A 27617-nucleotide genomic window follows, 5' to 3' on the forward strand; every position below is an offset into this window, starting at 1 on the left:
AGATAGACACTGATCACCATATACTTCTGTCAACAAATTGTAAGTTTCAGTGGCAGATTTTCCAAGTTTTGTGAGGAATTTGATGTTAGCACGTTGTTCTGCATTAGCACTCAGCATTATTCCGACGGAGCTCAGAAACACGATCCGCTTCTAACAATGGTCGCGGCCAGACTAACCGATGCACGTGAATGAAACTTTGTGTGACGGTAGAGGGAAGTCCAAGGGTCAATGCCCTACCCTCCTCTTCGTCAATGACGTGGCCGGAAATGAGTCATAAAAGTAATCCAGGTTCTTTATTGCCACACCTTGTATGTTCCTCCAAAACACTGATAAACTTCTAGCAGATAACATGATGCCACATCCTGGGAGATGGCACAGTTCACAGTCGATGCTGTGAGGGACTCAAATCCCAAACACAGCACAGAATTAAAAAAGAAAATGAAACATAAAGTAAATGCCTAGGGTCAATAATCAAACTGATTAATCAATCCTTGATTTAGTACATGCCTTGGAAGATTAGATGTGCAAAGTTTGTAGGACTCTCCTGCAAGCCATTGTTGATCATCTGCATCTACACTGCCTAGCCATCTCACTATCAGCAGCAACACATCCGCGTTCTGGAACAGCAAAGTGAAGGCTGAAAACACAATCAAGTTGTGATCTTTTGCAGTCTCCTAGGTGGGTACTGCTCTCTCAGACAAACCTGTTGCTCTGTGTTCAGGGTGCAAGTGAATACAGAGGCTGCAATTTCCCTCCAAAATGTTGGTAAACACCAGAAAACCCAGAGTTTTCTCGTCAACTAACTTCATGGAGCTGAGGCCTTCGTAAGAAGAATCCAATTGTGTAGCTACTCATGAACATCCCAGCATTTTGTGGAACCCAAAGGTTCATTACCTTGTTCACATGAACCCTCCAATGGTCCCTATCCTGAGGCAGATCAATCCATTCTATACCACCCCATTCTATCTCTCTAAGATCTATTTTAATATTATCCACCCATCTATGTCTTGGTCTTCCCTCTAGAAGTCTCTTTCCTTCTGGTTTTCCATTCAAAATCCTATATATATATTTTTTTTTCTTCGCTACATTTGTGCTACATGCCCTACCCATCACATCATAATTGACTTGACCATTCTAGTTATAATGAATATAATTCTAATTATACTTGGGGAAGGTGCCTCCTAAATACAGACCTGAAGATTTAGCACTTGAGCCAACTTGCTCTGTGTTTATAACAGAGAGAACTGCAATATAAAGTTATGCACATCAGCATTCTGAGAATATCAATGGCCGATCAGAATAAACACAGACCACAGTAAAATAAAAACTAATATTGGTAACAACTACAAGGGCAAAAGAAAGGCCAAAGTTTTCCAAGTTCTTGATTAAGCACCACACCATGCCGGCATATATATAGGAGAGTGGAGTCGTCAGTACTAGATGGAGGTGAATGTCGGCTTCATGGCCCAGCCACTTTGCCTCCCAGAGAAAGAACCCTGGTACCCACTGGATGAGAGGCTGGGTGAGCCCCACAGCCAGTCTGGACATGATGGTGAAGATAAATATCTTTGGCTCTGTTGGGAATTGAACCCCAATTCTCCATTCAATCATCCAAATCCTTAAATGAATGAGTCATGTTGGCTCTAATGCCTGCTGAGGTCATTCAATAAGCAATCAGAATGACCTTGAGTCCATAATTTTCTTCCTCACCTGGCACAGACTCATTTTACTGAAATATTATATTAGAATTCCATCAGTATACCAATTTACCGTGGCTGTTATCACACATGACACGGCCGGACCTGCAAACTTCTGACACTAAAGCTGCTAGCTGACTACCTTGAGCTTGCTCTGTTCAGATGGTTCCTCCTCAGCTGCCATGGTAAGCAATGCATGAAGCAGCCCCTTTGACGGTGGGCCAATACTTCTGAGAGCTGCGAAGAGCCGCTCATACCCAGAAGTTCGCACGAGTTTTTCCTGCAAGTACCAATATACATATGGAGTCTCCATGGAACGTTCAACAGACAGACCTCCTGCGTCACGCTCACTCTAACACTATGAAAATAAGGACCCAAATCAATCCACTGGAATGTTTAATCCTGAGCCACTTCAGCCCAAGTCACATTACTAAAACCAATTTCCTTAAAATATGCATCACTGTTATCTTCTTGGTCTTCCAAGTGGCTTCTTCATCATAATTCTTCACATGTTTCTTGTCTGTTTAGTTGGTTATTTAATAATGCTGTCAATATCGAGACTATACAGCGGTGATGACAGGATTATTAGTGAATGTGGGGCAATTAATGCATTCAGAATTGATGGAGGAAGCTAAGTACTCAGACAAAAACCTACATCTGTGCTATTTTCTCCATCACAAATCAGTGATGACCTGACCTGGGATGGAATCTGTGTTGCCACAGTGGGAAACCAATGACTAATTCTTACTGTTACTATCGCTGTTACTTTATTATTAGTAACTATTCTTATTCCTGCTTACCAGTAATAGTATTGTTACTATGTTTCCTGTTGTTACAATGGATAGCACATTTCAGAAATGGCACTAGTGTCATTCTTGCCTCACAGGTGTGTGCATGTGCCATGTCATTATTACAACCACAGGAAATTAAAAATTACAACCTCAAGCCAGCCTCTTATGGCATGATGCTCAGATGAAATTTAACCAGAATTCATCCAGCACTTCTTTATTTCAAACATGCTGATGAACATATGGACATGACCTCCATTACATGCATTCCTTTTAGGTATACAGTTCATGGTACACATAAGAGACTTACCCAGTGCTTGAAGTGGAATGAAAATAGAACCGGGATAGTTTTCCCCTTTTAATTCACAGACATAACTGCACATTGCATTTACTGCCAAAGAAGTAACGGGATGCTTTTAAGCCATTTAGAAAAGAACCAGGATGCCATCCCGCCGCATCCCGCCCCACCTCAAGCCCTGGACTTACCTTTCCATCAGATGAGCCAACCAACATTGATGTCAAAGCCTTGACACATTCGGATGCCAAGATTTGTCTCTCAAACGTAAATCTCTGCAAAGAACAACAGTCATCTTAATTCAACATACGTAATTTTATTACAAGAGTAGATGGGAGAATAATACTGAAATGGATCTTAGGATGGGAGTGTATTGTATTTGTATTTATTGTAAGTTCAAGAGATCCAAAGATGGATATAGAACATGCCATAAAATAATATAGAGCACAGAAAACATACATAGTTATTACACAACTAGACAGTACAGTGAATACAACAATAATAAAAGTTATCTATTTAGATATTCATCCACAGTATAAAATGTATGAATGTTCAAGAAATGCCTTAATACAACCTTAAACTTTTTAAAATTATAAGATGTGTCTTTGATCTCTACGGGCAATTTATTAAATATTTTTATACCTGCATAATAAACTCCTTTTTGATAAACAGTTAAATTAGCTTGAGGTAGATACAAATTTTTTCTTTGTCTAGTATCAATAGTATGAGAATCAATGCTTTATGAAAAAGGAACTTTACTTTGCAATACAAATACTAACAACGAAAATATATATTGTAATGCAAGTGATAAAATATTTAACTCTTTAAATATGTTTCTACACGAAACTCTATTGCCGTATACCAACATTGCTCTGATAGCCTTTTTTTTTTGGAGGGGTGGGAGAAGAAAAATAGATGAACTATGAGATGAGTTTCCCCAAAAGATGATAACATAGCTCATTAAGGAGTGAAAAAAGGAATAGATTACCTTTAGAGCTGAAATAGACATATAATATTTCATATTTATAATTATGTAACAAGCCTTACTTAATTTTTTTACAAGTAAATCAATATGATTCCTCCATACTAAGGCACTACCAACTATAACTCCCAAGAATTTAGTACTGAGGGTACTGTTGATAAACTTATTAATTATTATCATCATTTATTGCAAAAGTGTCTGACATTACTGTCTTAGTTTTAAATTGAATACAAAGCAGACTCATCTGGCTCAGGATAGGATTGATGGTGGGACCTTCAGACCATCACAATGGATCTTCAGATGGAAAAATTACATGATGAAAATTTCTTGAATAACTGAGCAACTACTAGCTTCTCAGGAAGAACTCAACCTGACAGAGTTAGGTGGTTAGCTGTGTAACTTATGTGATACATTACTTACATATCTACACATATTTAAAATGCAGCTGAATATTCTGACCCCTGGAACCTACACCTAGGATAATCCTTAAGATCTGTACCTCGAGGTTATAAATTCTGTGCACTGATAACATGGTGTGTCTGAACTATAATGGCTGCAGTTTTCATGAACAGACAGTACCACAAAGTTCCAGGCACTCACCGTGCTCTCCTCGATAATTGTGATGACTGTGTCCAGTACATGATTATCCACCATCACCCCTTGGATCTGTTCGCGTGTCCAAGAGTCAGTCAGGAGGGAACGCAATGCAATCACCATCTCACACAGAGTCTGTGATGACTTCTCATGCCATTCATTCATGACAAGTTCAATCAGTAAATCCTGGTACAGCTGGATGATGGTTCCAACTTCAATTTGCCTCTGCCAAACAATCAGACTGAGTAAACACAACAGATAATCCTGACACATTCAGTGTTCACAGCCTGTCAGCCTCTCTTCATATACATGTTCACTGCCTCACAGAGAACCATGGAACAGGGGTACAGAGGTAAGGTAAGGTACAGTAAAGGTAAAGCTGTCCATGTGCTTAACTAGTTAAGCACTACACCATGAAGGTGCATGGGGGAGTGGATGTATAGATACATGTCTTCTTGACCTCGGCACGAGTTGGAGGTGAGTGGTCAGCTTCACGACCTAGCCACTTTACCCCTGGGGAAAGAACCTTTGGTACCCACTGGATACAAGGCTGGGTGGTCCCCACAGCCAGTCTGGATGTGGAAAAGGGAAAATTCTTGACCCTACCAGGACTCAAACTCTGACCCCTCGGTCTTCCAGCCCATAGCCAGTCGCTATACAGACTACACTATGAATGTCCAGGGGTACAGAGGCACAAGTTGTAAAATTATTTTATTTACTTGTAGTTTATCTAATGACACTGTCAGTATCTCCAACTGAAACAAGTGCTTCGATGATGATTAAAAATGATTTGGAAGAGATACAGGTATGTAAGGAAGCAGTTGTACCTTCATTACAGGTTCTGTAGTGACATTCATTTGAAGGGACTGAGGAAAACTGAAAAACTCAAGTCAGGATAGTTGGTGTCCTAGCCAAAGTTCAAACCATACATCTCCTGAATACATGTCAGATGTATTACCACTTGAGTCAACTTGCATGGCGCAGTTTTCTCATTGGTATACTGCACTTCATACTACTGGGTTTCTGGGCTCTATCATCAAGTATTCCAAAGAGAACACGAACACAACGACTGAACAGAACATGGCAGTAGTAACGCTCTAGACCTGCATTCAGAAGGTGCTTAGCTCAAATCTCAGATGAGACAATGGCTAAACTGACTGAGACTTACATGGTTTTCCTCAGCTTTCTCCAGGAACATGATGGTATACCACCTTGATTTAGCCACAAATGCTTCCTTCTAAAGCTTCTCCACTGCCATATTCATCAGTCATCCCATCGCTCAACACTTTACAGACTGAGATACTGATAAAATTGTACAATGTAACGCCGTGGCGGCAGGGGGGGCGTGGAGGGATCCCTCGCCGCCACCACGTGTAACATCCCTGCGACAGGGGTGGATTGGTTGTCTCACCGCTGTCGCCACTTGTAACGCCGTGGTGCAGGGGGGCGTGCAGGTACCCCTCCTGACCACCACAGCTTACGCTGTAAGGAGTTAACACAATAATCCTAGCTTACCCTCAGCTAGGATTCTCCAGTTTCGGGGCTCCCTTCTCTCACTTAAAGCTGCCACCATTTGTCTTCTCTATTGTGGGAACTACCCCCTGACATATAGTCATAGCTCCTTCTTGACAACTCCTCATATAGTTTACAGGTAGCCACGTGTTACATTATTAATACATCTTAAGGGGCGTTGGTATCAAGGCTACTAACTCCTGCCTGTGTGGCAGGTGCCTACCCCTGTCCATTCCTAGTACCTCCCCTTAAGCATTCAGCTGCTGTTGCAACTCTCATTTTGGGTAGGATCTGCTGGATGGGTCGTGGAAAGGTGATTATGGAGGGTGAATCACAATTCCCTGCGTACATCCTATCCTATCTCCTCTATCTATTTACACTCTTATATTTACATGATTTACAATATTTACATTATTAACAAGGCCGACTTTCAGTCGGGACTACATAGTGAATTGACTTGCAGCTACGCTAGGAACCTCCCCTTCGGGGGTGTAAACAGAAGTATCTCTCTCTCTTCGACTACAGGCAAGTATTAATCGTTCCATGGGATCCTGTTTCCCTACTATTCATTAAATATGATTACACTATCCTTCGTCAAGTTTCACTCTTAACATAATCTACCCTTAGTTCTACATATTGAAACCCACATATTATATTTATCACTACACGCTATCATAACCTTAACACATACACTATAAAACCCTTATTGCCTGACTAACATCCTAGGCAATCATATGTCACATGATTCTAGTATCCTCCCCCAAGGGCTCGCCGGGCACACTGGAGTTTGCACATTGAAATCACTCAACAACACCTTTATCAACAATAATATTTAACAACATGGCTGATATGCGTAAAGAAACTTACTTGTAGTACAAGATGCAGGCCCACTGCCTCCGCTCATAAGGCCCATGTTGAAGAGAGCCTTCAGCTGACAACTCAATATTCTGTGTTAGATCAGATCCCTAGTCCCTCGAAATTCAGTAATTTATAGTTTTGATTTGCTAATTCAGCTGTTGACGACAGGGGGTAGTTAACTCCTCCCTAGTGTCCTCAATTCCCAAAGTTATATTCTCATTGGATATTCTATGTGGCTGGGGGTGGACCCACGGTATCTTATTGCTGCGTATTTACTCATATGACCATCTCCAGTGGCCTAGTTAGCGGAGCGTCTTACTTACGCTATTACACATGAATGCTGATCATCACATTCTTAACCTAGTTCCTGCCCAGGTGTTGACATATTAATGTAAAGCTGTAAAACACTTTTCGCAAGTCTCAAACATTTAGGTAATGCCTTACAATTTCCAATCTCAAATTTGAGCCACTACATACAAAAACCGCAAACTGGATCTGCTTGTTATTGGGAAAAAACGTGGGGAGAAGCCTACTTACATGTAATTGGGTCAATCAGAAAATCTGATCTCATCACTGAACCATACAAAAAAAAAAAAAACTCCGTGACCTATAATCCACAAGTGAACTACACCGACCGAGTGACCGCCACTTGTTGGTGAGGTTAGTGCCAACTTTTGCGGATAGAAGGTATCATGTGGTCAGCACAACGAATCCCCACAGCTGATAATCTCGGTTTTCTAGACCGGAGCTGCTATTTCCTTAAAAGAGCTCCTCCATTATCCTCATGAGGCTGAGTGGACCATGTTCCAGACCCACCACTTCTCAGAAAATCTGGTGGTGACGGGAATCGAACCCGGGACCTCTGGATCTGTAGGCAGGAACTCTGACCACTGATGCCTCGACATCTCCTTCACACTCTTATGCTTCCACCCCCAGCGCACTTCCCTATATTCCCCTCCAGCTCTCTAGCCATTCCGTGCACACTAATGCTGGCAGTGACAACCTTCACTATGGATGTGAGAGAAGGCTGAATGTAAGCAGAGGGTGGGATGCTTCAAGCACCATCCCCTCCCCCATCACCCATCTGTGGCCTCAGAGGGCTCAGAGGAGACATGAATACTAACCTGGTCAGGCGAGGACTTGTTGAGCACTTGAATCATCATAACAAAACACTGAATGGCAGTGCATCGTACATCTGTGTTTGCTTTTGAGTGTGATATAATACCCATAATAATATTCACTGTAGCAGGACAAATAGCACGTAGCGCATTGTGCTGAAAAAATAAAACACTATTTGTAAAGCTATATAACATTATTCAACCTCTGAGAGAATACTGGCAGCTATATGTACCGCTTGGTAAGATTTGAGGTTTTCACGGCAGTGACTATGAAGAAAACAGTCTTCTGGGATGTGGCACCGTCTAGATATTGTGTTAACCGATGTTTCGGAGGAATGTATCACCTCCACCTTCAGGATAGAAGAAAAAAGAAGAAACCCATGAGGGGAGAACCAGCGTGAGCAGATGATAACAGACTATGTCCAGTTGAGTAAACCCAGCTGTATAAGAGCAGGAAGGGAAAGGAACACCCTCCAATTAACACTGACTTTCTCCCCATGACACATACGCTATACCTGCTTTGGCCTGCTACCTGTTGGCCCACCTCCCCAGACCATTCCGTTCTCCTCTCTACTGACTTCCCATGTAGCCCCTCTCCCTTCTCTTCCTGTTTTTATACAGCTGGGTTTACTCGACTTGACTCAGTCTGTTGCACCTGCTCATGCTGGTTCTCCGCTTGCAGATTTCTTCTTTTTTCTTCAACCCTGAAGATAGAGGCGATACGTTCCTCCGAAACATCGATTAACACCTTTCTACATGGTGCCACATCCCAGAAGACTGCTTTCTTCATATGTACATATGTATATGAAGTCTGCATTTTGCCCAGAGAATGTATAAGCTATGTCTAAGCTCATAGATATGTGGTTCATATAATTCTGACATTAAACAGTAATTATTTCCCTGAATGGCAACAATCAAATGTTCTCTGTAATGGAGACAAAGTATGTTTACTGTAAGGTAAGAACTGAATTTTTAAATACAATTTACAGGATTTCATACCTCAAATGTTAAGGTTCAAGCAAAGTTTCAATTGGGCTATATACTAAATGCTTATATGATATAAGATTTAGCAAAGAACACAAGAACTTTTTTCTAATGAATCACCATTCCAGGATAATCCATTCTGTATGCTGTACCAGACCATCACTGTTTCCTGTATAAGATTTAAACAGTTGACATACCATTGCCTTTGGCAAACAGCCAACAGAGCAAGTTGGCTGCCTTGTAAATTTCTGCTAGCCTTTGCCAGCAGTCATTCTTGGTTCCGGTCCCACATGGACTCATAACCATATTCTTCTGCCTCATGATTCTGAGAGTCATGCAACCACTTTGGGGAGGGGGACTATTATATGTAAAATATGGGACCTGGCAAGCCATCTCCTTGATTCCTATTGGCTCTTTACAGTGCACCAACAGGAGACAACAAAAAAGTGACATGCTGGGCCTTGAAAAGGGCTGCTAGTGCAAACATGGGAACATGAGGGAGAGAAGTCCAAATGTGTAGGGTGGGCACACTGCCCATATCAGGGCACCGGACAATCATCAACCCAGAGTCTTGTTTTTCTTTACTGCCCTCTTCCTTCATACTTGCTCCAATCATCTCCCATCGCATGCGGCATTCCTCCCAGCCACCTCAGTGCTCTGCCTACCGCAGACGCTCACACCTTCCGTCTCCCACGATCCCATGTCTGCATTTGCAGATATTTTCAGGACCAAGCAGGTCATTCTTCTGTCATCTCCTATTGGTGCACTCTCTTTCTCTAGACAGCCAATGGGAAATGAGGGCGTGGCTAGCCACATCTCCCCTGCGGCTTGCTCTGGCAGCTGGCATTCGCAGAGCCATGTGACATTATATCACAGCAGATGGAAACTTTCTAGATTTATCTAGTTCATCAAAACGTGAAAACTCAAATCTTACAGTTTTATGAATAATTAATTCAGTGGTTTCCTAACTGTGAGGCAAGCCCAACTGCAGGGTGAATAAGATCCTTTTAAAAAAAGGGACAATTGATAATGTACAAAACGTCAATAACTGAACTGTACCCCCCAGAGGGGCTGGTTAGAGGAAGGATACTGGTTATTCAGGGCAAATTTATGTACTAAAACTGAACCGATTACAAGTCTCAAAATGTCTTATCATTTGTAAAATTTTGATAAATATTAACTGATAAGAACCTAAAATATATTGCTTTTAAAAATTAGATGTGGAAAAACTGCCCTCTATATACACAAAGTCAAAAGGGGAGTGGACACAATGAAATCTTCACTAAGCTGAGGGGACAACATTAAATAAAATTTATAAATGACTGAATTAAATGAAGATCATATATTGCTGCAAAACATGAGCACAACTCTACAAACTGAAAGGAATGATATCTCATGACCCCTTCTAGCACAAAATTCCAGCATCTGTATGGAATATCAAATTACAGGTACAGTCAATAGGGCATGGCATCTGTCTTATGTTAAATGCTCTGTCTCTTTGATTCTCTTCAATATTAAAGGTTAGTACAGCTAGCGCCATTCTTTAACAGCTCAATATTTTCATGCTTCATATATGTTTAAACAACCATAATGCATATATCAGATATACTTTTGTAGTCTGCGCTATAAGGCTATGAAGCAACCAACAAACAGATCTGGTCAATAGGCAAAGAACTTTCAGAGGAAACTGTCACTTATAATTACTGTAGCACAGTCCATCAGAAGATGACTGACGGACTTACTTCATGGAGCTGAGTCCTTTTTGAAATGCCAACAATTCTGCAGCTACTCAAAATTTTCCACACTTTATGAAACCCAAATGTTCATCACCATGTTCACAAGAGCCTTCCACTGGTACCTATCCTGAGCCAGATTGATCTGGTCCATATCACCCCATCCTATCTAAGGTACATTTTCACATTATCCACCCACCTATGTCTCGGTCTTCCTAGTGGTCTCTTTCCTTCTGGCTTTCTAACTAATATCCTATACGCATTTCTCTTCTCCCCATTCATGCTACATGTTCGTCCATCTCATCTTCCTTGACTTCATCATTCTAATTATACTTGGTGAAGAGTATAAGTTATGAAGCTCCTCACTGTGCAGTTTTCTCCAATCTCCTGTCACTTCATCTCTCTTCGGTCCAAATATTCTCCTCAACACCCTGTTCTCAAACACCCCCAGTCTATTTTCCTCCATTAATGTAAGAGACCAAGTTTCACACCATACAGAGCCACAGGCAAAATTATAGTTTTGTATAATATAATTTTTACGTTTTTAGACAGCAGACGAGAAGACAGAAGGTTCTGGATTGAATGGTAGCAAGCATTACCCAAATTCAATCTCCACTTAATTTCCTCCTAAATCAAGTTTTGATTTGTTGCTGTCATTCCCAAATATCTGAACTGTGCCATATTTTCAAAACAATCTTTATGTCATTCTGGTGATGAGATAGCAACATATATTTACTTTTCTCCTTGCTAGCATCAATTAAAGTTTCTGTCTTTCTTTATGGTATCTATGCTGTCACCCAGTAGATTCACATCATCAGCACAGACAAGCAGCTGATGTGTCCCATATCAAAAGTTGACAGGGAAAACAATTAATTTCTTTCTTACTTTCATTTATCACCTGTATCTCCTGTCCTCCTTTACCCCATACTGCTTCCCCAGCTCTCTTACTTGTCCCCCTTATCACAATTCCTCTGTTTGTATTCTAGCAACAGAAATATATAGCTTAGCCTTTCCCTAATCACAACATTGTTGCTATCAGGCATGACACAAGTTTACTATTATTGAAATGTAGGCATTTCTGTTTTGTTTACTTGAAAGTACTGTGTACACTGCACAGGTTATGTCATTTGGAATGAGAAATGACAGAGGATGAAACTTATTTATGCACTACATGGCAAATTTTGAGGTACCAACCCAAAATGAAAAAAGAAATAACATATTTTGGCCAGAACATGCAGTTCTGCTACACACTACACTGCGTGTCTGCTTCATTATGATTTTCTCTGAAAGTTTCAGTGCTTTATGGTGTCACTGTACATCAATTACAAGTCTACACACAGCCACAGCAGTAACACATGCTAAAATCTCAAATGAGTAAGAGCTAGAACTTGAAAGGAGTTGACTGTTTCCTACTATGAACAAAAGTCCTACAACAGGCAAGCCACAGACATCCTACAGATACAATGGATGTATCTTGCAGCCAAGGCTGAGGGTGAAGGATTGCAGGTGTTTTGGGGCAAATTAAATTCTCTACAAAATGCAGACAAATGGCTCCCAATCTTGTTTAGCTGCAATACTAAATCAGCCACCAAAAAAGATCTCTTATGCTCAGATTCCATGAAAGTTTATGGCACATCTTAGTGAACTACTCATCAGTCCTGTGGCTGTGTGGAAACAGCTCCATTAAATCAATGGTTCACTAAGACATGACACAGAACTCATGGAAAATAAGTCTTAACTTTTCAGGCACTACATTAGATATGATTCTCATAATAATAATAATAATAATAATAATAATAATAATAATAATAATAATAATAAAAAATAATCTTCAGATCACATTATTCTGAGATGTAACATTACCTAGTCTGCTAGATAGGTACCAGATTATTCAAAGAACCTGCTAACTCCATCTTCAGGGTAGAGATGGAGACAGTTACGTTCCTCTGTAACGTCAATACCTACCTACAGACTACATGGCACCAAGACCTTACAGGCAATGTTAAACATCAGACAACAGAACAGAATCCTTCTGAAGGCCCACGCAACTCTATCTGCAATACAACCTGAGGATGGGAGCCAAAAGAACACAGAGAATCCTCTTGAGGTGCCTGCCACAACGCATTTGCGAAGGGTTTAACAGTCTAGAGCAGGGCTTTCTACACACTAGGAAAATATCCTTCCATTCCACAAAATGTGCTGAAGCTTTCTTCTTCTTAAAGAAATAAATTTAGATGCGAGAACTTTACGGAAGACATTTACTAAATATTTGCATAAATTTGCAATTATTTTCAAAATACCCAATGAACAATTTAGAAAAGTACAAAATTAGTATTACGACTCCAAAATTGTATGAAATATTGATATAACCTTGCAAACCATTAGCAGCTGATGTCCAAATACTATCAGCCTGGCAACATTCAAGTACAAAAAATTTCCCAGTAACTCTGTGAGTACAATGAGGAACTAGGATAGTTCAGTCAGTATAGCAATGGGCTGAAAGGCTGGGTTTCATTTCCAACAGTGCAAGTTTTTTCTCTTCTCCACAGCATCCAGACCAGCTCTGAAGTCCACCCAGCCTCCTGTCCAATGGGTACCAAGGGCTCTTTCACTGGGGGTAAAGCTGACCACACATCTCCAACCAGTGGTGGGATAAAGAGCGATGGAGCTATATCTCCACTCCCCAATACATCTACATGGTACAGTGCTTAATTAATTAAGCACAGGGACAAGTTTACCTTTACTTTCATGGGTACAATTCTTACCCATGGGCTCATACTTTAGAGCTCTGAACATAGCAGGGCACACATCTGTATCAGTATACGGGAAAACTATATCTTATTTTTGTAATGCATCCCACATAAGGGACAATGCTACTCCTGAGTTACCTGAAGTTGGACAGCTCTGCTATACAGGAAACAGCAAATGGCTGCAACAGTGCTGCCACCATTTTGTGGAATGTATTCTCACAACCCAGAGAATCAAATACTGCATATAGTTGTGTTATTTAAGGATATTCTGGCAGTAGCTTATATGGGAGGTGAGCCTTAGTCTCTTCAGTTACAATAAAAACGAACATTCAAACCAAATTGAATACAAGCATGCATTTTAAACACTCACCCCTTCATTCAAGCAATGAGCTGAATTACCTAGGCTTTCTCTTCGATCATCTAAACTGAGAGGTTTAAAGCTTAATATCATACTCTGAAAAATTTGAAATGTCAAGAAGTAAGATGTATGTACAGACATGTAAGTCAGAACACAAATGTGTGCCATGTATTCCAACAGGAACCATGAGTTGAAAAAACATACAGCATATCGTATTATCCCTTAACAACTTCTCTCTGCTTGAATCCATAACATTTATTTCCATTTTGGAAATATTAACACTCAATTGTGTGTTAGACATATCAGTATTCCTTTGTGTGCTGTGAACTCCAACAATCTTTTCTGCATAATACCCTTCTGTGTGTTTCAAACTCTAATACTCCTTTGTGTGTGTGGAGGCACTAATACTCATTTGTGTATTGAAAACACTAACAATCCTTTCTGCTGAAAACTCTTAATATTCCTTTCTGTGTTAACACTTATACTCTTCTGTGGGCTGGAAACACTAGTTATCATTTGCGTGTTCGAAAACCTTATACTCCTTCATGAGTTAGAAACACTAATTATTATTTGTGTCATGGAAACACTAAAACTCCTTTGTGTCAGAAATTCTAATACTTCTCTGTGTTGGAAACACACATACTGTACTCCTTTGTTTTTCAAGGGCACAGTGGATGGGAGGAATAAAGGGTCTGGGTGAACTAGCAGAAGATAAAGGGAAGTCAAAGAGAAACACAGTGGGGAAACTGTTGCTGTTTTCATAGTCTGAAGGAATGGGAGCACACATGAAGCACTAACAAGGGGAACAGCCCTTTCAAGAGCCAAACATTCTTTACATTGATTTCTATTGGTTCGCTCAAGGCTCCGCCTCCAGTTCCAGTCTGGCCTTTACTTCTTTCCATACCACTTCTAACATGCTTGCTTTAATTCTCTACCCTGAAGATGGAGGCAGCAGGTTCCTCCAAACCACTAGTAACACTGCACCAGACTACATATCATCACATCCCAGATAATAAAAATCTTGCACATGATGTCAAAGTTTCCTTGCAATCTTTCAGACCAGTGTATGGCACCCACTTTCTTATGTAACATAATAAAATCTAATTACAGTTAAGGCCACAAGAGATTTACACAGACCAGTCATAACACCATAAGAAATGCAAAATGCTGACAAATGCTGATTATGCATGAAAACAGACCCATACTTCAGTCAGCGATTAGCAGTTAGTTCTAAGTCAGCAGTCATGTGGATGGCTGTCAGCATGGAAGCATAGGAATTTCCATTGCTAAAAGTTGTTACCAAGCAATGACTGGCGAAGTCAGAGCAAAACTGAGAAGATTTAGTGTGTGCTATAGCGATCTCTGGAGTGTCTGTTATAATCATTTGTAGTTACGAGTCACAAGCATTCAATAAATTAAATAATCAATCCAAATCCTGTGTCTAGTCACTAATGCATGAAATTGGTATGAAGGGGTTCTGGTTCAGATGCAACTGGCTCAAGACAGAGACCAGTGACAGCATTTGGGGTCTGTAGGATGAACCCACTTGTTATTGGTCAGAGTAGGAGATAAATAATGAATAATATTCTTCTTGACACAAAGATAATTTTGTAGAAAGAAAGACACAGTCACAATGGAATACATTGCACACAGGCAAAATGTAGAATCAATACCAGGAAATATGAACAAACTAGTTACAAATCTCCTTGTATACTTCCTTTTAGATAGGGATTACTTTCTTTGCTGTTTACTTCACGATTCTGCAGGATTATATATTTAAACTCATATCCTAATAGGACACACTGTACTTTATATTACAGTGTATGAGTGCAATATGCTTTCAGGATCTCCAGATCTACCTAACATGGCTTAATTTGAGAACACACACAAAACTATCCCAGAAGCATGCAATCCTGATTTGTTTTACTTGTCTTTCAAATAATTCAATGTTCAGGTTTAAGGCTATTTCTTCAGCCTTCTGTCTGAACACTGGATGTTGAACTAGTATAATCAATTTACAACTGAATCAGTCCAGGGGCACTGATTCAATCTTCTCATTTTCATTCTGCCTGGCTGAGTAATTACACAATGGTGGAGTATGTTAACTAGTCTCAACACTGATATGCTAGGTTGTTCCACAACCTATCTGTGTGTGTGCGTGCATGCATGTGGGTGAGTAGTGACCTTCTTATAGACTTCTAGTTGCTCAAAAACTGATAACACCTTAAACTTTATGTCTGTTTTTGTAGCCATCAATACAGCTACATACAACACACACACACACATCACTTTACTTTAATGTAACTTCATGAAATTCAACACGTTATGTTCATCATACGTAACCCTGCATAGAGAGCCCATGCTACCAGCTATATGGAAGGAGAATGGCCCTGCCATAGCTCACGTGGTTAGTCGCTGGCTTCCCACTGCAGCGGCCCGGGTTCGAGCCCAGCTCAATTCTTGTGGGATCTGTGGTGGACAAAATGGCGCTGTGGCAGGTTTTCTCCGAGTACTTCAGTTTCCCCTGCCAATCTTCATTCCACAAATTGCTCCAAAATCACCATCATCTATCATCCGGGGCTGGTACACTAGGCCAGTAGTGGCCAACATATCAAGTGTACTCAGTCTCACCCCACTAGTAGTAGTAGTAGTAGTAGTAGTAGTAGTAGTAGTAGTAGTAGTAGTAGTAGTAGTAGTAGTAGTAGTAGTAGTAGTAGTAGTAGTAGTAAATACAAGGATGGACAAGGTCAGAAAGTCACTGGTATTTGTTCCAAACTTTTAAAACTCAGCAAGGCACTGTGCTACAAACTCGGTCATAGATTTTTCAATTTACCTAATCCTTCCAGCTGCACTATGGCCCAGGGATCGACTCAGCCTCTAACAAAAATCAGTACCAGGAATGTTCTTGGGGGTAAAGGGCAGCCAGCATGCAAGGCTGACAATCTCACCACCATCTGTGAGCCAACTGTCTAGAAAATATGTGTGCCTCGATGTCTCACAACCCTATGGGCCTCCACAGTCTGTTACATAGACAGCTTTATCTCCTTACCTTTACCTACACTCTACTGCGTGCTGCTAAGCACTGTGACATGTTTGATTTATGTGGACCATTACTTTATTTCCCACTCATTTCTGTACATAGAGAACATAATATAATATGACAAAGGCTTATTAAATGGGTATAGGTTCAATATGTGTATTTCAAATTGCCCTTCTTTGGCAGGACACTTTTTACTTAAGAAACAGTCTACATGGGACATAACACATTACCCTTACAGCATTATGTAGAACCAAATGATTTTCACTCTTCTGGTGGGAAACCCCTTTAACATGGATAATTCTAAGCAGGGCCCACAGTATTGTTTTCTGAGACATGATGCCATGTTGAACAGACTGCACAGTCATATCCCAGAAGACAGTACTCATCATAGTCATCTCACATAAGAAATTAAAGTTTACTCACATAATTAAAAGGAAATAGATGGGGAATAAGGATTTAAGCTACATAATATCTGCATACAGCTTTAACAAATGTCACTACTGCATGCACTCTAAGGGTATGGAGTAGATTTTATAAAATCTTTGGGCGTTCCTTTATTAGGTCTGTGGCAGGAACCAGGAAGGGGAAACAGAATTAATATCCTCCATTGTTATTACATATAATTTCGTGTTACAATGGGAGCAAATTGTGAAGTATTAGTATGCTGCATCAACATAAGTTATGCAGTTGATCACAAATGAAAGAGCAGTCTTATTTCAAGGTATCATGTCTATTCTGCAAGTACTAACAATATTTGGATGAGGATATGTTAGATGTAGCATACTATATAAAGGAGATGATTTACAATTGACTGTTCCTGTTATTTGTAGGTAAGGTACGTAACCCTGTAACAGGCTGTGGAGGCCCATAGGGTTGTGAGACATCGAGGGTCCCATATTTTCTACATAATCAGCTCATAGATGGCAGTGAGTTTGTCAGCCTTATGAGCCAGCTGCCCTTTACCTGCAGGAATATTCCTGGTATTCATTTCTGTTAGAAGCTGAGTCACCCCCAGGGCCGTAGTGCAGCTGGAAAAATTAGGTCAATTGAAAAAATCCACCTCATGGGGATTCGATCCCATAACCTTCCAGCTTGTAGCATAGTGCCTCAACCAACTATGCTACTGCGTGCCCTCCGTTATTCGTGGGAGATGCTGTTAGATTTCAGCCTCAACACCTCACTTGGTAACATATAGAACTGGAAAGGAATATGGGAGAAAGCAGGGGAAGTTCTGAGTATGGAAGCTTTTATAACACATGATGAGACTTCCCACTGAATTCTCAATGGGTGTTACACTAATTTTCACACACATAATTTCCACTTTTATGGGCTTCAGATATGAATAATAGCACAGCTGGGTTAACGGCAAACTCATCTATCAATCTTTCTGCAGAGGAAAATTATGGGAAACAGGCCACAGTTTTCACACGCAGAGGAGTCATACTGTGGCTTTACATCAGATGAACTGGTACAAGTGAAATGAAGTGCAGAAGGACACACAAATATTTTCATATGAACAAGACATAACAGACAGACAACAGACTTATTTACCTGTGCTCCTGAGATGATAGCTCCCAGAATGTGAACAAGTTCTGTGCTCAGTTGAGGATACTGCTCAATGAGCGGTGTCTGGAAACAATCTGGCGGGTGAGAATAAAACCAAATGACAAAGTAACGCAATATGCACTGTACACACAGCCACACAATATTGTGATGATCATGACATCACTACATGTCTGCAAAAGCAAGGTCTTAGCTTCAGTTACTGTTCATTAATACTGCAAGAATGCATCAAAAGAAGACAGAAGATACAAAGAAAATGAATTAGAAATCCTTCAATTCATCTTCATATTTTTATTGTTACGACACCTGTATTTATTCCTGACTAACTGTGTGAGGCTGTGGCAAGATACACAAGGTCCATAACTTTATGACATACAGTAAAACTTGGTTATAGCAACATCGGTTTCTGCGACATCTTGTCTATTGCGTCAAATATTCAATGGTACGAACTAATTCCTCATAAAGCAACTGTTTTTACACCTTGCTTAGTACGACATGCACAAATGCATCAACCTCGCATGTAACGTCATATTCATTCCTGAATTCCTCTGATATCGTGGGAAAGTTTGATGTGTCTGCCCACCCTCACTTTCTCTACTTGCTGACGTGACTGTCCTGGAAGAATACGACCGCGGGCTGCAAGAGGAGCGTGGGTTTTATGCGAAAACAAGGGTGTGGGGTGGGACTGCGTGAATAGTGCAAGAGGACGTGGCAGGTTGTTAACTACATTCCTTTCCTAGAATCTTGTCTAACAGGACCTCACATTATCTACTTACCCTATAGTGTTCCTGCCTAAATGCAGAGAAGTGCAGTAGCAAAAACATGGCAATGAAAAGGAAAGTTTTAAGCACTGAAGAGAAAGTTAAAGTGATTCGTGAAATATTGTTTGTATTGTCAGTGAAAAGCGCTGTAATATGTCTTTGATATTACACATTTGGGCAATTCCACGTTAATGTTACGTTAGTCTGTACTTAACTACGTATTTCACTAAAAAATGCAACATTTTAACTCAGTTTTTGGTAGATTTTTACGTGACTAACATGAGGCTACTGCGTAAGTGCCCATTTTGGTTACAACGACATTCGTTTATAACGACACTATTTTTAGGTCCCTTTGATGATGTTATAACCAAGTTCTACTGTATTTCCAAAGAAAGGAACCAGTCAAGACCACTGGGGTGACCTAGTAATAGATGGGAGACTAATATTAAAATGGATCTTAAAGACACAGGATTAGAGGGTGTGCAACTGATCCATCTGTCTCAGGGTAGGGACCAGTGGTAGGCTCTTATGAACACGGTTACAAATGTCTGCGTTCTATAATGGAGGGGGGGGCATTTCCTAACCAGTTGAGCAACTTCTGGTTTCTCTAGAAGATAGCTGCTCCTTTGAGCTGGTAGCCAAGATCTGGAGGTCTGACCCAGATCTACCTTCTACCACCTTCTGTGCCAGTGCATTATCAGATATAGTCAGTATGTAGAAGTAATACAAGAGGAGGCAGCATCAAACTTAACAGTAACATGATCAGGTCAGCTCTATGGCACAGAATTTGTAGTTCTCAGAGCAGTGGTTATGAAGAGGTCTATCTCCTGGGATATAGTGAAGTGTACTCCATTCACAGCCAATCAACATTTCTGATGAACATATCTGTCTTCAAGGTCAAAGAATAAGTCAAGCAAGAAACCAGCACAAAGCAGGTAGCAACATCCTCAGAAACACTGATTGACTTTCAGCAAATTACATGGGGTTATATCCAGGGCTTGAGGTGGGGCGGGATGGCATCCCGGTTCTTTTCTAAATGATTTTAATTGTTTCTTGCATCCTGTTGTGTATTTAATCAACATTAGAGTCAATTTACCGACCACACAACATATTTTTTATTACTATCACACTACATGTTTCGACCTCAAGAGGTCATCCTCAGGTGCACGAACACAGTACAATTACACGCAATCACATTTGTCTTCTCACTTATTCCATCCTGTATCTTATTCAGGCCCACGCTCAATAATATACCAAGCTCCTCTCACAAAACACAAGTCAAAACACTACTCTAAATGTCAAAAGTTAAAATTTAAAAATTTAAAATTTTAAATTTGTGAATCGAACTTCAATTCAGATCACTAGTTATGCTTACTTTCACTTGTCACTCTGTCTCTTCCTACTTATGCTTATCACTGCGTCAAGTTCACTTTAACTAGTTTAATTATATTATAGGTTAAAAGTTCATGAATTAAATTACAATTTTATTATATTGATCCCACTTTTCACTTTTGGAGGTCTCGCTGTTCTTCCGCGTCCTCTGATGTTGCTGGACCTGTTACGGTCCTTGTCGTGATGAGTAGCCATCNAAAGTAAGCATAACTAGTGATCTGAATTGAAGTTCAATTCACAAATTTAAAATTTTAAATTTTTAAATTTTAACTTTTGACGTTTATAGTAGTGTTTTGACTTGTGTTTTGTGAGAGGAGCTTGGTATATTATTGAGCGTGGGCCTGAATAAGATACAGGATCGAATAAGTGAGAAGACAAATGTGATTGCGTGTAATTGTACTGTGTTCGTGCACCTGAGGATGACCTCTTGAGGTCAAAACATGTAGTGTGATAGTAATAAAAATATGTTGTGTGGTCGGTAAATTGACTCTATGGCACAAGAGGTCAGCCAGTGATGTCAATCGGCCTCCTCTAGACGAAATATTGTGGATGACACAGCAGGAGGTCGACCTAATGGGAACTGTGGTTGGGAGCAACACATTACACCATGTTCCAGCATGTTGCGCATAAGGGTAAGACGAAAGTCCCTATGTGACAGTTTCGCACCACAGGATGATAGCAGGATGAAACTGTTCAGAATCGTCAGATCCAGTAAATGGAAGACGCTTGTTTGGCAGCAATAAGGGTTTTCCAAAGAAAGAAGGGGGCAGGCAATTTTCCTTTGTATCAACTTCCGCCAAATACCCTGAATAAGCTGAGAAACTTGTGCAGATAGAAATATATAGGCTTATGGCCAGCACACTTTTATGGCATGGGGTTTCTGCTAACAAGCCCAAGTGTTACAAACAGGAAAGATTTTATACTTCAGAACTGTTATGTGTATGATTGGAAAAATTTTATATTGCAGAACTGCTGTGTGAAGAATTTTTTAGTTAATTCCATTCATTTATCACAAAAATTGTATTAGATAGAGCAATTCCAAATACAACGCTCAAGCACTCTAAGTGGAACTGGCATTTAAACGTAGAGCAGAAATGTGGATTTAAACCCCTGCAAGCAGCGGGCATTTAAATAAACCCCGGTCAGCCAGCTTTAACTGCGTTTCAAAACTCCGGCGGTTAAAGGTTAAAGAAAGATTCATTTTCGTATTCTTAAGACTGATAATAAATTATACAATGTCGGAAACAGTTTGTCCTTCTCTTGCCTTGCATCCCATCCCATCCCAATGCGGAGGTGGCCTGTCTCCAACAGAACAGTTGTTTATAACAAAATTTTAAGTTTTTCTATTGTTGATGTCACGTCTGAATTCTTAGTTATTTTATTGAAAATGAAAACACAATATCTTGGCAGAAAATGAGGTACACATTTCCTACTCCATCCTACTTCATTGGACAGAAACAAATTTGGTGTTGAAATAGCACAGTCGGCAAACTACAAATACAGTTATGATGGGTACAGGCTGTACTCTCACATCCAGTGATACATATATAAACTTGTAGAATAATGTGAGAACCCATCCCATTTAAGCGATGGGTCAGACATTTACAGTAAATAATCACAAAAGTTTCTATTGTTGATGACACGTCCCAGCCATAAGGACACACATATTTTATTCTATTCCAACCAATGGGAATTTAGCCAGAAATTTTAGTGGGGGGGGGGGTCCTTGGGTTGATCCTTGCTTCAATGACAGAAACTGTACAAAATGTTATTTTAGTTCAGCATCAGTTTTCATTTATCGGTGAAAATGGAGAAATGAATAATTCGCAGTAAGAAACCCAAGTTAAGTGAAAGTGGCAGTAATGAACCGTGTGCAACTGTAAGTAAAAGTGAAACAATTGTAAGTTCCATCCACTGCAACGAAGATGAAACCACCGAATGTGTGAATACAGCTGCAATAGATAACAGCGTGACTCAAAATCAGGTGCATGAAAATGACGTTAATTATTTCCCTAATTACTGGACACAAGATCAATGGCTAGAAAAATTGAAAATATACGAGTGGTTGACAATTAGTAAACAAGGGCTAGGCTGTACAACATGTAAATCAGTGGGAACTCTAGGGCCTGCAAAAACACAAGGTTTGAAATTATCTAGTGAGTGGTGTGAAGGTAGGGTCAAGGAATATGCTGAAACAAAAGAGAAGAAACAACAGTCGATTAGGAAGAAATTGTCTTGTCATAAACTATCGGCAGCTCATGTTAAAGCTAGTGGCATTTTATGCCTTGCTAAAAAAGAAACAATTGAATGTCTGAATGTTAAAACACAAGAAAAACAATACGTTACAACTTGTCGCATATTTAGGACAGCTTATCAAATAGTGAAAGTGAACCGTCCCATGACAGATTTAGCAGCTTTGATTGATTTACAAGAACTAAATGGTTTAGCTATGGGGCGTATCTTGCAGTCTAATCATGCGTGCACTGATATTTGTGATCATATACAGATGAGATGAGAAAGAAACTTGTTAAATATATTATTGATAATGATCCTAAGATAGGTTTCATGATCGATGAGACTTCTACTCAAAGTAAAAAAGAAGTTCTTGTAATCTGTTTACGTTGCAAACTGCCTGATTCCATGGATGCAAGTAGTTATTTTTTTGATATAGTGGAATTAGAAAATACTACAGCTGCAACGATCAGGAACGCCTTTCTCAACAATATCAAGAGTAACGGATTTCACGGTGACTTTTTATCACGAAACTGGATTTCATTTGCTTGTGATGGGGCCTCTAATTTACTTGGAAGGCATGCAGGTGCACTTTTGCTCCAAATGTATCAATTGATTGTTTGGCATTGTAGTAATCATCGATTAGAAATAGCAGTGAATGATACAGTACGGGAAATGTCAACAGTGTGCCACATGCAATCATTTTTTGATAAACTCTATTCCATTTACAGCGCGTCTCCAAAGAACAAATGTGATATATATGGACAAAATAATATTGTAAACAAATGTGAATTAGAAACTGTTGCTGCACAACTGAGTATGAGATTAAATACCATAGGACGAGTGTTAGGAACGACACGTTGGGTATCGTCTAGTGCGCGGTCTGTGAAAGCCATATGGAATAATTACCCTGCTCTTTATAAGCATTTTTACAATGCGTCTGTAGACCCAAAACGCACGGGAAGGGAGAGTTCAATATTCTGGATTGAAAAGAAAACTAAGCGACGTAAACTTTGTTCTAAATATGGGGCTTCTGTTCGATGCTTTAACAGAACTTGAACACCTGTCTTTAAAATTACAAGAAAAGAAAATCATATTGCCTGAAGCACATCATTTAGTTCTTGTTAAGTATCACATCTTTCAGTCCATGGCAAATAATCCAGGTGAATATTATTCTGAAGTTCTAACGGCTGCTGATAAATTAGAATTTAAAGGAGTTAGCTTAGAACATGGAAAAGTGCAGATTAGTGAACAACAATTCTTTCAGAAATTAAGTGACAATATAAACACCCGAATGTTCACCACTAGAGCTTCACACAAATTGACTGGAAGTAGTAACACAACATGGTCAAACAGGGACAAATACAGTCAGTTACTGGACAACTTGAAAATAATGGATAAGGCTAAGTGGGTAAAATGTCAAGATCCATGTTTTGCTGATAAAGAGATTATGGAACTCGATGAGTCATTTATGATGTGTAAGAAAACTTCAGTTCATGGATTCCATGAATATTACATGAATATAATGAATGACGACATGTATCCTGATGAACTAAAGCCGTTGATTGCAGCTGCAAATACTATTATTATTTCAACTGCAGAGTGTGAGCATGCATTCAGCAACATGAACAACATCATATCAACCATCTGAAGCTCGATGCTTTTAAAAACAGCATCTAGTTTAATGTTTATTTCATCAGTGGGACCCCCTCTTAGTGCTTTCGATGCAGAATATTATGTAAAACAATGGCTAAAGAAAGGACGTTGACATGCAGATTACAAGCCTTGTGCAGCCCTCGCAGATAGAAGATCAGTGACTTCAGAAAGCAATGAAAACATCTGGAAAATATTCTAAAGATAAGTACTCGTAATGCATGTGTGACTTTATTTTAACGCATGCCATTTAAACTACTGTAATATGTTCGTAGGTCTTAGATGGAACACAGATTATATACATCACTCGGTATATTTTCATAATTTATGTCTATGAATTAAAAGGGGAAAACCATTCTGGTTCTATTTTCATTCCACCTCAAGCACTGGTTATATCCCAGAAGATTGTACTCTTCAGTTCTAAAGGGGTCTAAAAATATTACATTGCAATATTAGCATCCTGTCGCAGTTGGCACTAGAAATTATTTGCAGTTGTTCACCGTATACCAGGCAACATTACACTTAAAATTACTGGGTTGCGGGAGTTGCTCTGTTGTCTGGTAATCAAGAGTTTCAGAAACAGTATCCATTTTGTCCTCAGGAAAAAAGTGTGGAGCCACCCACTAGTGAGTTCATTGTAAAAACATTATCTCATTCACTGGACTGGTGACTGAGATATTCTCCTTCTCACAGACCCAATCAAGTAGGTACCTCCCCACCGCCATGACAACTATCAACACAGAGCCACTTTCTGAAACCTCGAGTCCCATTCACAATACTAGATGATGTATAGAGTCCGCAAATCCAGTGATCCTGAGTGTCATATGATCAGGGAATAACTCCTGCCATGAGCACAGATTTCTTTCTTTACTGCTACTGCAGCCAGAACATCCTCCTGTCAAATAATGGTACAAAAACATGAAGACAAATGCAGAAATCTGATGTATGTTCTGTGCATGACAGTGGAGATACAGTAGTTCTTTGACAGGTATGCACATCTAGTGCTTCAGAATTTCTTTGAAAATCTGGCAGTCAAATATTTTAGTCTCACCTTGCTCTGACCCCTGCTCAGCGTGCAAGATTAATTTCTTCCTGCTTGTTATACTACTTGTCCTAAAGGCATGCCATGCCAGACATAACTTGGAAAAGACCCAAATTTAAAAGAGAGATTAAAATATTATTGTCTAATTATTATGATCATCACTCCTAAGAATACTGTTCACCATTTCCTCTGTGTTACAAGTAAATGAATGATATTACCAGACTCCAAAAGCCAATTTCAGTTTGCTGAGTGACAAATTAGTTGCCAGTTAAAATTTTTTTCTCTTACCACCGTTGATCTGGTAACCATATTTTTCAACCCGTGCATATATAAAAGTAAATCAAACAGTGCACATGTTGTCTGCAGCTATGATGCACTTACCTTCATGTTTACCTGCTTTTAAATTGCCTGTCATATCATTATTTCAGCACTCAAGACACAAATCTACTGCATAGCTGAATCACAGGTCCACAACTTAAACACTTGACTGATGATATGGTGTTATCTTTGGTGAAACTGATTTGAGGTTTCAGGATAAGATATGTAACAATATGAACCCTGATCTTCAGAGTTTACCCCAGAAGAATGAAGGAAACACATTTTTACTGATGTAAACATTTTATCGGAGATTATATGTGGAGGAGTTTGTGTAGTTGAGTTGGTGTAGCAATGGGCCAGAGCTGGACCACCAGGATTTGATTCCCAGCAGGGTCAAAATTTTTGTCTTCTCCACAGCCTCCTATCAAATGGGTACAAGGGACTCTTTCCCTGTGAGTAAAGCAGCCTGGACTTGAAGCTGACCACTCACCTACATTTAATGCTGAGGTCAAGAATGATGGAGCTATAACAACCACTTCCCCATGTCTTCATGGCATGCTGCTTAATTAATGAAGAACAGGGATAATTTTATCTTTTCTTTTAAATGATGCAGTTAAAATCACTTTATTTAACAGGTGATAAGCTCCAACCCCCAAAGGTAGCGAATCTGTACTAACCATATATGAATGGCACAACCTCCACATGTAAGAGAGCAGGCTGAAATGGCAAGTTCTCAAAGTCCACAGGATTCCCTGCCAGGAAATGCCTCCAAGTGAAATACGGATCATACAGGCACTCCAGAAAGTGACAGAAGTTAATGAAGAATGAAGGACCAGCATCTCCAAATTCTGCAGTATGCTCCACCAACTGCAATCACAACATTATACCGGCTACAGTGGACTGCGAGCCCCCCCAAAAGCACAATTTTATTCATGAAGGTAACTCAAAAATTAAAGGCAGTTTTACAGTACACGTTTTAGCAAAAATACTCATACAGTTGTGAAATTTTAGTTCTTATGACTGTGGATATGAAACATACTGTTTTTTGGGACATAATGCTTGTGTAGTCTAGTAACAGGTATCAATGTTTCACAAGAATCTGCTGGATCCATTTTCAGAACACCTTTCCACCAGACTACATGATGTCACATCCCAGAAGACAGTGAACTCCAATCACACAGCTATCACATGTATCTTATCTTTCTATGTAATCACACTTTAATCTTCAATGTATTTGATCCACTAATCCATAGCCCTCTGGACTGCATCAGAACAAAGTGTTCCAGATGACTTCGAGCTGGTACGGCATCATATTCTTCTATTATAACAGATGTTCATTCCAAATGCAGTTTTGTGGCGCTCGTTATTTGGTTGTCCAAGACAGATAACATCTGCTCCTTAACTTCAACACATGCTACCCTTCATAGCCGCTCAGAATGGGCATCAGCACCACAGCTTGTCCGTCTCTTCTGGATGTTCTGACTGACTTCTACACTTTCCTCTGACTAATACCATCACACTGAACCGTCCTCTTCCGTAAACTTCACTTGTTTTCACACCCTCTGATGACAAAAATCAGGTCACAGATCACTGTTGTTCTTTGATGCATTCTATCCATGTAGCAGTGTAACAATATTATCACAGCAGAGAGAAAATGAAAAGCCAACTGAGTGCAAATGAGGAAAAGTTCATCCATCATCTTTTTCAGTGCTGCCACATAAATTTTGTGATAAACTATAAAACTACCTCTACCTTCCAATTTTCCATCAGGTACACACATGCATGCACACATTAACATTAATTTAATTACATCATACATAAAAAAGTAAATAGTAGGGGTATCCCTGTAACAGGCCATGGAGGCCCATAGGGTTGTGAGATGTTGAGGTTCCCACATTTTCTAGACAATTGGCTCATAGATGGCGGCAAGGTTGTCAGCCTTATGCG

The 27617-nt window shown here is 39.8% G+C and overlaps 1 protein-coding gene across 1 annotated transcript in view; it reads right to left on the reverse strand.

Moving 5' to 3' along the window:
• Positions 1-27617, reverse strand: part of LOC111869976 (neurobeachin-like protein 1) — a 166675-nt gene that overhangs the window by 133486 nt on the left and 5572 nt on the right. The window contains exons 4-11 of the mRNA XM_033753628.1: positions 26348-26537; positions 18261-18349; positions 13682-13765; positions 7851-8000; positions 4363-4581; positions 2972-3055; positions 1840-1977; positions 508-617 (exon numbers count right to left, since the gene is read on the reverse strand). Of these exons, the coding sequence (XP_033609519.1) occupies positions 508-617; positions 1840-1977; positions 2972-3055; positions 4363-4581; positions 7851-8000; positions 13682-13765; positions 18261-18349; positions 26348-26537 (1064 nt within the window). The remainder of the gene's footprint in view (positions 1-507; positions 618-1839; positions 1978-2971; positions 3056-4362; positions 4582-7850; positions 8001-13681; positions 13766-18260; positions 18350-26347; positions 26538-27617) is intronic.

The sequence above is a fragment of the Cryptotermes secundus genome, unplaced genomic scaffold (assembly GCF_002891405.2).
Source record: "Cryptotermes secundus unplaced genomic scaffold, Csec_1.0 scaffold2419, whole genome shotgun sequence".
Lineage (NCBI taxonomy): Eukaryota > Metazoa > Arthropoda > Insecta > Blattodea > Kalotermitidae > Cryptotermes > Cryptotermes secundus.